This window comes from Lonchura striata, chromosome 3, assembly GCF_046129695.1.
Source record: "Lonchura striata isolate bLonStr1 chromosome 3, bLonStr1.mat, whole genome shotgun sequence".
Lineage (NCBI taxonomy): Eukaryota > Metazoa > Chordata > Aves > Passeriformes > Estrildidae > Lonchura > Lonchura striata.
Window position 1 is genome coordinate 68,722,743 of NC_134605.1, and position 14,340 is coordinate 68,737,082.

At 38.8% G+C, this 14,340-nt stretch overlaps 1 protein-coding gene across 2 annotated transcripts in view; it reads right to left on the reverse strand.

The window, feature by feature from the left end:
• Positions 1–14,340, reverse strand: part of AMD1 (adenosylmethionine decarboxylase 1) — a 34,479-nt gene that overhangs the window by 5,996 nt on the left and 14,143 nt on the right. Inside the window, exons 7-9 of one of the 2 annotated variants that reach the window (XM_021555518.3) lie at positions 13,994–14,086; positions 13,748–13,903; positions 10,625–12,786 (exon numbers count right to left, since the gene is read on the reverse strand). In XM_021555518.3, the coding sequence (XP_021411193.1) occupies positions 12,646–12,786; positions 13,748–13,903; positions 13,994–14,086 (390 nt within the window). In that variant the 3' untranslated portion in view covers positions 10,625–12,645. Of the gene's footprint in view, positions 1–10,624; positions 12,787–13,747; positions 13,904–13,993; positions 14,087–14,340 lie in introns of those variants that run through there. The other variant, XM_021555519.3, reaches the window with a different exon arrangement.

Below are 14,340 nucleotides of genomic sequence, written 5' to 3' on the forward strand. Positions count from 1 at the left end.
CTTGATTTTTGATCACCATTGTGCACGGTGATCTGCTTCAAAATGTTTTAATAGTGATGTTGTTGTACTTGCAGTTGATGCACTTGCATAAAAAAAAGATCTGTTTGCATAATAGATTACAATGGACAGTGTCTCTTAAAAGAAACTAACTGCCAAGGAATAAGTTGTTCATACAGGTTAGGAGAAAATGGCCTGTTTCCAAAGTGAAGGGTGACTATTAGTGCATTTTCATGGAAATTTGAAGTATGAAACATATTTCTAAATTATTTGTTGAGGAAAAAAAAACCTTTAAAATCAAAGATGGAAAGTGAGGAATGGAAGTTAGATGATGGTACTGTATTTTTGGGTTTCGAAAAAAGAAAGCCTGTTGTGAGATGTAACACATGACTGGATAGTAGAAGGGCAGGTGAAATGCAACCATTCCGAGTCTCAGAAACTCCTGAGATAAAGATTGCCGGGGAATGAGGAAATACCTTTGCATGCTAATCTTGTCTGTTCTGCTGCTTTTTCCAGGCATTCTCTGTGGGCTGATTTAGCTGACAAGGGTACTAGTGAGGTGGATCTTTGATCTGTCTCAATTTATGCCTGTTCTAGGCTCTCAAATTTGGTTTAGAATGACATACCAAAAAGCTGGCAAACTTGTTACATTTCTTTTCAAAATTTATAAAGGCAAAAATTTATATGAGCTCAATGGGAGATTGGATGAGTACTTGAAGGAGTGATCCACTGGGAATAATAACATGGGCAAATCCTATCAGGCCAAGGACATAACTGAGCTGACAGCTGGGAGCACACCATAGGTATTTGTGTTCTTCACTTTGTGGCCACTGCTGCAGACAGTGAGTGAGCTAGATCCAAAAGGTGAAACTTTTTATGAGCAATAAATTGTGTTTAGCAGCTTTATTTCTAATTGCAGATATTTAACTACACTGTCTCTTCTACAGAGGAGCACAGGAATATAGCAGAGTAGATAAATGACAGCTGATAAAAATCCAAGAGGTGAAAATCCCTGTGAAGTCCCCACCGTCACTTAACATTTCATGACATTTGGTATGCCTACAATTACTACTTTTACTCACAAAGGGATCAGTACTTGGAAAAGGCTGTTATTGAGCTCTTTGGGAATTCTCTGTAGGAAGACTGAAAAGTATTTTGAGTGACTTTTAAGACTTTAAAGCTACCGGAAAAGTAATTTTGAGGAGTTGTGTTCAAATCCAATGCACTGACCCACTGACTACATGTCTTGCCTCTATTTTCAAGTTAGTTCATAGACCAGCTTAGGCAGCACACTGCTGTGGTGATGTTGAAAAACACTCACGTTACCATATCCTGTAAGATTTCATTACTCCATTTCTAGTATACATTGTATTATGCAATTAAAATGCAATTACTTGGAGAACTAATTCCTAAAACTAGCTTTTGTTACAGTACACAGTGCCTAGGGTCATCTGAGGGTACATCCACAAGGATGGGTGCAGACAGTGACAGGTTCACTCTGCCTGTGCCCTGAGCCAGCCAGTGTAGCAGCTGTGTAGCTGTGATTTGTGTGCTGCTGAACCTGAGTTAATAAGGCTGGCTGTGAAACAGAATACATTAGCTTGGGCTCAGAACTGTGCTAATGTGGCCACGATTTCTGGAAAGAAGCTGATCTTATTTATGTCCAGCTGGCTCAAAGCATGAGTAGAGCAAAGAAATGGCAGTCTCTGTAAGCTAGTCAGAAATGCAGGTCAGGAGGTGAAGTGTGAAAGAGTTTATCTATACTTTTATAGCTGCTGTAAATGAAATTTTCACTTTTACATAAGAAAATAAACTCACTACTGACAATTGTCTCATTTAGCTTGCAGTAAGCTCATCATACTTTCAGTATGTAGGAATGTACACTTTTCTAACATACATCAGGACAGATTGTTTTTTAAAAATAATAATTTTAATTTGTTGGGTTTTTTCCCCCTAAAAAAGCAGGTAGGCATTTAAAAAAAAAAAAATTAAAGTTCTATTACCTTTAAGGCTTGAAGACCTTACTATCCTTTATTGCTTACACCTGCAGTGAAGCATAGATGTTTTCTTCCTGGCAACCAATCAAGGGAGAGATACAATTGTCAGCTCAAATTCCAAACTGGACCTAGGCAGCTCTGGAAGGAGTTATTAGCTGTCTGAAAATGCCTCAGCAGCACTTACTGCTAAATTGATCTTTATTTTTTTTCTCCACAGAAATCTGCTCTTACAGGAGAATAATTTGTATTTTCTCATAGGTATTTACAAATGGTAGATAGACTTGAGGCATGTTATACAAGTCTATAATGAAAATGGAAAATACTGAATTCTGATGCATTGACTTTTTTAGCTCTCTTTATTTGCTCTCTTGGAGATTCTGAAGACAAGTTCTTTAGAGTGAGGATCATCTTTTACAGTCAGTAGCAACACATAAATACCCTCTATACATAATTAATTCAGGACTTTCTGTTCCTATTTCTGCTCTTACAAGCATGTGTTGCACTAGGTCCCCAGTGCATCACCTTCTAACACCTTCTTTTGTAGCTAATTTCATAACTTTTTTTTCAGCTTTTGCATTCTGAGTAGCTTATACTGAATAAAATGTTATTGATTGAATGGTGACTGATGCTGAAGTACATTCATCTGAACATGTGCTACATTATATTTTTAAAAGTAGATTGCTATTAAATACTGCTTAATCTGCCAGGGTCTTCATACTGTAATTTAGCATCAAAATTATAGGAGATAAGAGAAGATACCCTTAAGTTTATACTGTCATATCTGTATTTTAATCCAATATTTTTGCTTTATCCTCTTTAAAGGATTGAACACGGCATCCAAATGGCAGATTTAAAAATCTTAGCCATAAGGTCAATCATTAACATCTATCATGGGCTCAGAATCCCCTTGCAAAGAAGACAAACAGAAGTTTATGTTGTCATTTAAATACATATGTACCAGGTACCAATTTTAAGATGCAAAAATACTTTAATTTTGAGGAGGATAATTTTTCAGAAGGTATTATGGTAAACCAACTTTCTGTCTTTAAGTAATAGTTATATAATATTGTACACTTCCACTGTGCATGAAAGAATGCCCAGTCCTTTGGAAGCAGGTGAGTTTTTCCCCTTGCAGAAGCTAGAGTAACACTTTAAACTTGCTCTCCCTTGTATTCAGTGTGCTAAAACACATAATGATGTGTATCTGGCACCATTTCAGTTCCTTTAAGCTTATCCAGCCAGTAACACTCTGGAAACCAGAAAAGGCAAGGTAAAGCATTACAAGTACCCTTCTGTCATCTTCCTTTTGGGAGCAATCCAGATGGAAAGATACTACTGGAAAGACCAGCTTTAGACCAGTCTGGGCAGGGGATTGTGTGCTTGGCAAGAGCTACAGAACTGGCACTGCTGACAGGAGCACTGGTCACTGCCAACATTTCTCTTTTTCTTCAGTTTTTCTAATGAACTCAGAATTAACAGGCAACAACCCTGAATTTGTGCTCAAGAATTTTAGGAACTTAAAACTAATCCTAATCCAGCACTGAAACAAGAGATACTTATGATGAGTATTTTCACTGCTGGAGACAGCAAAAGCTTCAAAAAATATTCAACTTCTACGCTATTCCATCTTTACACTTGTGTCTTTAATCAGTGTCATTTTGGTTACTCAGAAGAGGGTGAGTAGTTCAAATCTCTTGACCTGATTTAGAATATATATTTTTTTCCTTATGTAGCCTTAAGATTGTCTCATCAAAAGAATTCTCATAATACTGTGGGGATTTAGGGTTAACTACAAATGAAGGATCATTGTGCTCGGCCTCTCCATGTTACCACCTTTTCTAACATTCTAGTTGCCACTGGTGCCTCTGTGAAATGAAGTAAATTGCTGTATTAACTGGCTTACAGGATTGTGAAAAGAGTAAGCACTTCCATTCCCACATGCAGTCCTCATGACTCACTAACAGCCCAGGTCTCTAGAAGATCTATAGGTCATATTTCCTTCCCATTTGGTCCTGAAAGCATGTAGAGAGTTGTCTGTCTTCCTGTGTGGTTTCAGATTACATCAGATTTAAGTGTATTCCAGGCTGCTTATCAGTACAGTAAAATCTTGCATGGATTTTTTTTTTGTATGGAACAGAACATCCTTTTAAAGGGGAGACGCATGTGACATTTCTGTTCTCAGCATACAAGTAACCATTCCATTGATTCCAATGGGGTCCCTGAGGTAGCAGAAGGAATGATCCAGCATCTGCAAAAAGGCCTGACTTAAAATCTTCCCATTTCACTCCAGAACACATTAAAATATATCTTTCTGGGGATGGCTAGAGGCCCATTAAGAAAGTGTATGGGATGTATGGTTCCTGGAACAACAGAAACTTCCCACCACAGTCTCAGAGCTCAGGCTCCACTGCTAGAGTGCAATTTGGTTAGATTTGCAAAATAATTCAAAGTGCCTATGGAGTCTTAAACAATCTTGAAAATAAAGGATTCCAAAAAAATAAAACTTAAGGAACTGCTACAAAAATAGTAGTCTAGAATTACTTATTTTTTAGGCATCGTTTATAGTTTTGCATAATTATTTAAATATATAACTGTATTACACATGGAATACATGTGTAATAGAGATTGTAAAAATTTCTTCAGTTGCCATCACAAACTGAAAAAACTGAATATTTTGAGATATTCAGGATGGACTGAACATCTGTTTCTTTAACCATCTATTTTTTTGTCTATTGATTTGCCTTGACTACTACAAGAAATTGAGCAGTGGCTCAATGAGATGGCAGTTACCCAAATTTAGTAAGACTAGCTAGGATTACAATTCTTTAAAAAGGAGTAAAAGCTGGTTTAAATATTATTTCTGTGTCTCTGGACTATTCTGTTTGTGAAAAATCAAACAGGATAGCTTTTTCAAGCAGTTGATTCATTTCTTACCAATGGCTTGATATAGTAACGTGAGCAGTAGAAGAGAAATTTACTGGCTTGAAACGTCTCTGCTGAGCCCTTCTGGGTGGTCTGCATAGTTTAAATATTTCAGGAATGAAGTACTTAAGAGATTACAATGTTAAGAGAGCAGGTAATCAGAAAATATATCTTCCTGTTATGTAGCAGCACACTAAATGGAAGAACTGAAAGGCACAAATATAAACTTCAGCTTTTTCATGTCGTGGCACTTAACAACATAGTACAACTACAAATGAACTTTTTACCATGCTTAAAGCTAGAACATTAAAACCTATGAATTTACAATTTATTATCTGCCTAAAACCAGTGCAAGCACAGCTGAACCAATGAAATATTAACATTAAAACCAATATTAATCAAGAGCACAGACAACTACAACACTGTTTGTTTGTCTGTTTGCTTTTCTGCTTTTACTAGCCCCATCAGCTTCATGCTCAGTATGCACTGAGGTACTGTTGTAGACACTGAGACACAGTTGTAGGCACTGCAGCTTCAGCAATTACACCCTGAAGCCTTTGCAGCTTTATCTGCTTCCTATATACCAGCTTTCACTACAGCACATTAGGGAAAATATACCTTCTGTAAGGGGAATGAGTAATTTTCTTACTTTTCTGTCCTCTTCCTCTAAGCCCCTCCCATATTTCCCAGCAGTATAGGGAAATAAATAAATCAGGCCTTTATTTAAATCAGCAACTTCATCAATACTTTTGGTTTTATATCAGATTTTCCCTCTAAATAAGATTCTAAGATTTGAGTATTAGAAACAATTAAATATTAGAGCATCAAATAAGATGAAAAAAACAACTTCTGCACTATCTGAAAAATACATGTCTGTAAGAACCCTTGAAACTGGTAAATTTGGGCTGTGAGAGAATGTTTGGATAGAGCATTATAGGAGCTGATAATGTGGCTTTAGGAAAAATGCAGTCTAGAAAGAGTACAAGTCTCCAAGCCTAACCAAGTGAACATACAATTAATAGACCTGATGATACATGTCTTGCAGGATATTTTAACAGTATTGAGGATAGTTCAATAATTGAATAAATACACATTCTTCCCTCTCCTCTAAGATAATGCAACTAGCTTGGCTTTAGAACAGAACCATGAAATAAAACCAGGAGAGAAACAACTTTAACAAAAACAAAAACAAAAAAAAAAAAAAAAAAAAAAAAAAGTTTGGATAGGGTTATCATTAGACCACAGCTGGTTAGATTTTAGTTTCATCCTGAAATAGCATGGAATACAAGTGTTACTGCTGCCTAGGCTGTTAGGGGTTCCGGCTGCAAAATATCACAGCAGCTAAGAAATAATCCTTTAGTTTAATCTACCTTTTTATTGCTTGGATTCTAACTTTGTATTTGAAATCTGATCTTTTATTTGGCTAAATATTTCTTAACTTTTAAGGTCAATGCGGTTAAAGATGAATCTAGTGAAGCTGACAGGTACTTAGCAAGTTCCTCTTTGAAAGAAGCAAGTCCAAATTTAGGGACTAGAGATGGCTGTAAAGCTACAGTGGCTGGTGTGTTGGAGCTGTCATATGGTGTGTTTCAATAAATAATCTCTGGCAGGCACAGAGGCCAGTGCCTCTTCTGGAAGAAGCAGATGATGAAGAGGCACCAAATTACTCCAAGTTTCTGAGCAACAACAATGGGTTTGGAACATTTTGTCTTGTTCTGTTACATTTGTGTCATTCCTGTACACACAGAGAGGAAGCTGAAACTTAGTCCTGTTACTGCAACTTTCAACTCTGTTCAACCCTATGTTGGTTTTTCTTTGTTGCTTTATGGCTTTGTTGGTGCAGCAGTTTTAGTAGTGTAAAACAATTACCAAATACTTAGTTTTGCCCAGTAAAGTAAAACAATGAAATTTAAGATGGAAATTAGACTCTGGAGCCAAAAGATCAGTTCTAGTGGAAATAAGAGTTGAAAGCTCAATTTCTCTGGCCACCTTGCAAACTCAAGCCAGAACTGTTGCCCTGTTCTTTTAAAAGTTTTTTAGTTCTTTTAAAAAATTTCTATACCTTCTGATGTTTACATATTTCTACTAGAGTTCGCACACACTGTTCATGTAAATAATGAGTTTTGTATTCTTCTTTGTAGGAAGAGAGAATTGATGGACTATTGGTTTGACCAGTGTAGTTGGAGAAGTGGCAATTTCATCCTCCAATCCACTGTCACTTTTAGAGTTCTATATATCGTGAGGTCAGAAATAAAAGTTACTTCCTTTTGCTCTTTTAATCTTAGTATAACTGTGTGAGTTATTTTGCATCGTATTGCACACAACTTCACACCTTTCTAATGCAGAGGGCAATATTGGATGTTCATATTGGGACCAGTTTTATTTAATATTTTCTTTAATGACATGGATGAAGGGATTGAGTGCACCCTCCACCCTCTGCAAAACTGCAGGTGACACAAAACTGAGTGGTGCAGTCGACACATCTGAAGTATGGGATGCCATCCAGAGGGGCCTGGACAAGCTTGAGGAATGGGTCTGTGGGAATCTTATGAGGTTTAAGACGATCAAGTGCAATGTGCTGGACCTGTGTCATCAGTCCAGGTTGGAGGATGAAGAGATCAAGAGCAGTCCTCCCAAAAGGCCTTTGGGCTGCTGGTGGATGAGAGGCTGGACAGGAGCTGGCAATGTGCACTCACAGCCCAGAAAGCCAAACGTGTCCTGGGCTGCATCCAAAGGCCAGCAGGGCAAGGGAGGGGATTCTGCCCCTCTGCCCTGCTCTGGTGAGACCCCACCTGCAGGGCTGCACCAGCTCTGGGGCCTCCAGCACAGGAAGGACATGGACCTGTTGGAGCAAGTCCAGAGGAGGGATATCAAGGCAATTAGTCATGTGTCACCTCTCCTGTGAGGCAAGGCTGTAAAAATTTGGATTTACTGCCAGGAAAAGAGAAGGCTTTGAGTGACCTAACTGCAGCCTTCCAGTACCTGAAGGGAGCCTACTAGAAAGATGGGGAGAGTATTTACAAGAGCATGTAGTGACAGGACAAAGGGGAATGGCTTAAAACTGAATAAGCAAAGGTGTGGATTAGGTATTAGGAAGAAATTCTTTACTGCAAGGGTGGTGAGACACTGGAACAGGTTGCCAGAGAAGCTGAGGATGCCTCATCCCTAGAAGTGCTCAAGGCCAGGGTGGAAGGACCTTTGAGCAAGTCAGTCTAGTGAAAGGGGTCCCTGCCCATGGCAGGGGGGTTGGAATCAGATGATCTTTAAGGTGCCTTCCAACCCAAATAATTCTGTGATTTTCTGTCTTTAAATGGGCATCTGCCTATTTAGCCCATTATATGCTATTTTGAAATCTTAGTATTTAAGAATAATTTAGAGTGATGGACTGAGAGGATAAATATAAACTAGAAAAAGATGAGTGGAAAATAACAGCAAGGCTACAAATGACATAATTTAGAGTCAGGGATCAGGCAAAGTGCCTGCATAAGGAACTACATGCTACAAAAATGTGTGTTCACGTTCTGGCTAATCCAGGAATGAAAAATGCTGAGTTTATGGTATTCATGTGTCTGATCTGCTCCTAAAAGTGACTGTACATATTTCACTTGTACACATATATTTAAAATTAATGGTAGTTGCCAAAGGCAGAACTAAGCATGTTATTGAGAATGTAAAATTTATATAAAGATATGGCTTTCAGGCAGCTGCAGAAACAAGACTCTCTAGGGCCTGCTTAATTTTTTAAAATCTAACAGCAGTATTGTAAGTGTATAGTATGCAGTAAGTACAATGTAAGTATAACAAGCAATAGAACAAAGTGGAACAATTAACTTGAAATAGTTTGGGAGAACTCCACACCTTGGGAGCATATACTCAGCATTACTTCTGACCTTGGACATTTCGGTATTGGTGGCATTGCTCTTGGGATTATTATTAGGGAAACCTGCGTTTACACAATCCCAGTTGGCAAGCTTCAACATTTCTGCCAACACATTATCCTGCACCACCAAAGCAGAACCCAGACTGACAGCCAGTAGTCATCCCACCCAGATGTAAGTACCAGAGCAGTGTCATCTCTTTGGCATCAACACACCACAGTAAAGATCTAGGATTGAAAAACACTGCTTTTTAGTGCCTATTCAAGTGGCTCGGTACCAGCAGTGGCATCAGCATCTCCCTTTCTGCCCCATGTTGAAAGACATGAGAGTGCTCAGGCACAGAACTGCTCTATGCTCTTCCCTGCCCCTATCATGCTACCTTCAGTCTGCCCATCCCCTCCATCCCCACAGTCTAATATGGAATCATAGAATGGTTTGGATGGGAAGGAACCTAAAAGATCCCCCCTGCCACTGGATGAGACACCACCAGCTTTGCAACCACAACACTGAGCCCTGGAGAACGTAATTGGTGACCAGCCACCAGCTGGATGTGGCACACACCCCCTTCTCTGGGTCTGATGACCCAGCCTGTTTTTTTCACTCAGCAAACAGTGCACCCAGTTTCTCCAGTATGCTGTGACATGGCATCTAAGAATTTACTGAAGTCCAGAGAGACACCATCCACCTCCCCTTAGCCACTGAGCAGGTCAGCTTGACATAGATGAGAAGGTTGGTCAATGACAAAACAGGGCTTGTGAAAGACCAGTCTTTCACAAACACATGCTGGCCCTGTGTATGCTGTGTGGGTGCTCAGTATCACATGCTCCATGACCTTCCCTAGCAACAAGACTGCCAGATCCTCCTTGTGGTCCTTTTTGTAGGTGGGCATCCCATTTGCTACCCCTCCAGCAAACTGGGACCTTTCCAGTTAACCAGGACAGCTACTAAATAATTAAAAGTGGTTTGACAAGCTATTTCACCAGCTCCATAAGTACCCTTCAGAGGTAGATTACTGCTAATTTGTCATGACTGACAATGTTAAAACATGATCTCTTGATGCTGCAAATTGGAATTTTTTATTCTCACAGAATTTGTTAGGCTTTTTAAAAAGTCTTACATACTGGAAATAACTACAAGTTACTATTTACTTTCCAGAACACCATTAGAGATATGTAACATCACAGGTAAGGCTCTGGGTGACTAAATTTAAAGGTTTAGACCTCCAATACCAACACGATACTTAGGTGACTCTGGGGGATATCAGCACTGCTGGAGCTTTGCAGTTGTGATTAAACTGAAGCTGCTCTTCCTGTAGGGACTTGTCACATGAACTCAGTGACTTTTCAATCATGCTGGCTGCATCTGCTTAGCACTGACATTGCTAGCCTCTAGCTTGTGGTCTAGGTTACTATCTAGATTAGGTATCTGCCTACTTTACCTTAAGAGATAAATCTCACCTTGAACTCTCAAAGACAGTCTAAGCTTAAGTGCATAAATGTATGCCAGTTTGTAACTTAGAAGCAGCTGTCTTAATTCAGAAAGCTATTTCAAAATACTTAATGCTCAAGAAAAAAATACAGGTTAAATGTAGACAACAAAATTTTGAGTTCATTTAGAAAAACAGTTTTAGTTTCAAGAACAGCATAACATTTTCACTTGGCTTAAATTGACATGCTGCTGCATTTTAAACTGCCAGTGTGTTGAGACACATCCCCTACAGGAGCAGTGCAAATTAGGACAGTAAGGACACAAGTCTATTTCAGAATTAAACAATCTGGTACCATAAAGAATGAAGAGAGTGAAGGATAGAATTGCTAGATCATCACTACAAACAATTTAAGCGAACTTTTATTGAAGCGTTAAGTTGTGGTACAGATATTTTTAAATGATCAAAGTCTAACACCACAGAAATTATAAACACCATACTCCCCCCATCCTGATCACCCAGATAGTTCAATAACCCATTCAACAGCTTTCATTTTCATAGACGAGGCTTATGCTTCTTTTTGTAAGACGCATTCTTTCAGTATTACTCAAAAAGGGATCTTCAGTCTACTTAAAGGACCTCAAGCCAAAAAAAGTCAGAACAATTGGGACAATGCAAGAACAAAAAAAACCCCATTGAAATATTGGTCCTCAATATTAACACCAAAAAGCATTAATGCCATTTACAGCATGTAATTGATAACATTGGTAAAGAACATCAATAATGTGCTTTTAAAAAAATCAAAATGTTCCAACCACTTGATTCCTAACCAAGCAGACTTTAGTTTAGAAGCACTGAAAAAGTGCTTCATTTATAAATACAGAAGGAACAAAAGAACCATTGCATCAAACCAGGAAGAGTCAAAACATTGCAAGGACAAGAGGGGAAAAATAATCTCAATTTTGTTGTTTACATGCTGGTCTCACAGCTGTTAAAATCCCAATATTTGCAAAGAAACAGCTGAAAGTGTGCCAACCTTTCAAAGCCTGCATTTTAGTCAATATTCATTAAAGTGACTTTGAATTACACTCTTATTCATGCTCCATGAATAGCATTCTTCTTCACTTCTGTCCAGGTGTCCCAGACAGTTCTTTTTCTATACCCTCACTTAATGCCCTCAAGTCACAGTAAGAGGAACCACCTTAGCAATTAGGAGGAAAAAATAGATGAAGTCACAACAATCAAGTACAACATAAGTCACATGCACAACAATGTCACAGGACTGTCACAAGACAGAGGCATTAGCTTTGCTTGGAACGACAAAATGAAGTGACACTGGACCAGTTTAGAAGCACTCTTTACAGTCCGAAGTGGCAGGTCACAAGTTTTACTGAGAATAATCCAAACCAATAAATGCACTCAAGACTGGCAAATTCAACTGCTCCACTAGCCCTACCTGCCAGGGGCTCAGGAGCACCAGCTTCCTGTTCTGACATAACAGGTGATTAGGACAGAAAATGCCTGCTGCCAATATCAACTTGCACTTTACAAAGCTGTCACACAATTATGCCAAAGCACTTGAAGCCTGGCTCAGCCCTTCCCCTATCAAGTCTTGGACCTTCATCAAATTCTGCCATTGTGTGGCAGTGTGACAGCTCGGGGATGTGGACAGACAAATGACCATTAAGGTGAGACAAAATTTAGCCTGCACTAGTACCGATACCCAAGTTACTAAAGGTGAAACACCGATGCATTAGCCCAGTTCTACAGGAGAGTTGAGCAAATTCCTAGAAGCTTTTTTAGAGCATGAAAAGTCAGTCTGATTTAAAAATAAATCAACCACCACCTGTAGTAGCAAAACAATTTTTAACTGTTTTAAGAACTTTCTCCAAACATGAAAGTGTTAATTAGTAATCAGTTTCATTAGAAATCATAGAAGTTCATCAAAAACTGTTTTAGATTGAAATCACAACATAGATTTAAAAAAAAAAAAAAAAGTGTGACAATTTAAGAGAACTGTCCTCAGTGAGTAGGTTGAGGCTGAAGTCTAATGAGGACGAAAGCCTTGTCTGTGGGGAATTTTTGGTGATACTTGGAGAAAAACTATACTGTGTGTAATTCTACCTGAATCATTTTTACAAGTGTTGTAAAGTTTCATACAGTAAGATTTTTCTACATGCACTTCAATTTCACAGCAAGAGTGGCATAGAGTACCTAAACACAGAAGAGAGCATTCATGCAAGATATCTAACTCCTTGATATAATAATGCATACAATTCAAAATGGTTATACTATGATTACACCTAGGGCTTTCCACAACTACAAGGTGGTGGGAGTGGAAAGCATGGCCCCCTGAATCATTAACTAGAAAGCAACCACCACCTTCTCTATGGGATTTCTTTTTGCGCTTTTTCTTCATTCTTAATCAACTGTGCTGTTGCTGGCGATTTTTTGTAAAACTGGTAAAAACAAAATTATAATCACTGAATTGGGCAATCTGGTGATCAAGACGTTTAAACCCCTCAATCTTCTGGGCAGAGGAAAACACTGTGCGACATTTAGAGCTCTAGAAAACAAAAAAGGGAAAGTTACTTTTAAAACTGTCATTTAGAGATGGATCAGCACACTGCATTTCATATGTTATTACTTAGCATGTTTTGAAACTCTTCCTGACAGTGGTGCAGAAAGCTCCATCCCCAAGCAGTAATTCTGCTCCCTAAACATGGTACTGCTGTTCTGTGAACAATTATGGGGGTGGAGCACCTCTCCTATGGACACAGGCTGAGAGAATTTGGGTTATTCAGCCTGGAGAAGAGAAGGCTTTGGGGAGACCTTTAAAGCACCTTCCAGTACCTGCAGGGTACTGGCAAGAGCTGGAGCAGGACTTTTTTCCAGAGCATGTAGTGGTAGAACCAGTGGTAACAGATTTAAACTGAAAGAGGGTGGATTTAAACTACCTATCAGGGGTAAAAAAAAATTCTTCATTGTGAGGGTGGCAAGACACTGGAACAGGTTGCCCTGAGAAGCTGTGGATGTCCCATCCCCTGTCAGTGTTCCAGACCAGGCTGGATGGGGCTCTGAGCAACCTGGTCTTCTGGAAAGTGTCTCTGCCCATGGCAGGGGATAGCAAATAGATGATCTTTAAGGTCCCTTCCAACCCAAATAATTTTGTGGATCTATTATTAGCTGAGAGCAAAGCTATTAAGAGCAGGTGTTCTACAACTGACAGTTGCAGGCAAATCCAGAAAAATGCCAAGGCAAGAAATTCTGCCTATACAGAACTACATAAGATGTCAGTAGAACTCTGGGACTGGGATGCTGCATCTTACTGTTTCTGAAGTCTTCTGAAGATCAGATTTAGTACATATCATAGCACAACTGAAGAGGATTTTTACTTTCCAAAGAAAATACCACTCAACTATAGAGGCAAACTCTAACCTGTTAATCTCCAGTAAAAATCTCTAGCCTTGCATCATTTGTGTCTATATGTATTTCATCAGCTGATAAGCTAATGCAAGAAAACTCACCTGATTAACAAAGAGGGTTGTCACAAATTTTCCTGGCTTGAAAACCTCTACAACTTTTCTAATCAGGTCATCGTAAGAGGTCTGACTTATGTTTGTTTCAAAACTAACATAAGAAAACTCTGGTTCTGGAGTGATGTGAATAGTCCAGTAAGTTCCCTGAAAAAAAAAAAAATAAGGTATTATTACCCCCAAATATTTATTTATTTTTATTTGCCAATGCTAATTATTAATGAGTATAAAACTTACATCTGATTTCATCCCATTCATTGAATACCCACAAGGATTGAACATTGTAGCATCAATAACAGAACCTGGTATCAGGTCACGAATTCCACTCATCTGAAACAAAGTTAAACAACTCTGTTTATCATGCATCCTTATAACATTTGTTTAGATTTACCTCAAAGGCAGAATGAACATCTATTTAGCAAAGAGGATACCAGAATTCTCCCAATTACAAGTCAGTCTGATTACATGTATCACTGCAGATGACCTTGGTTTGCATCCTGTCACTATATCAATAGCAGTGACAAGCTGCAGGCAAGCTATCACACTGCCTCTTACAGAGCCCAGCTGCACCCATGCAGGACAAG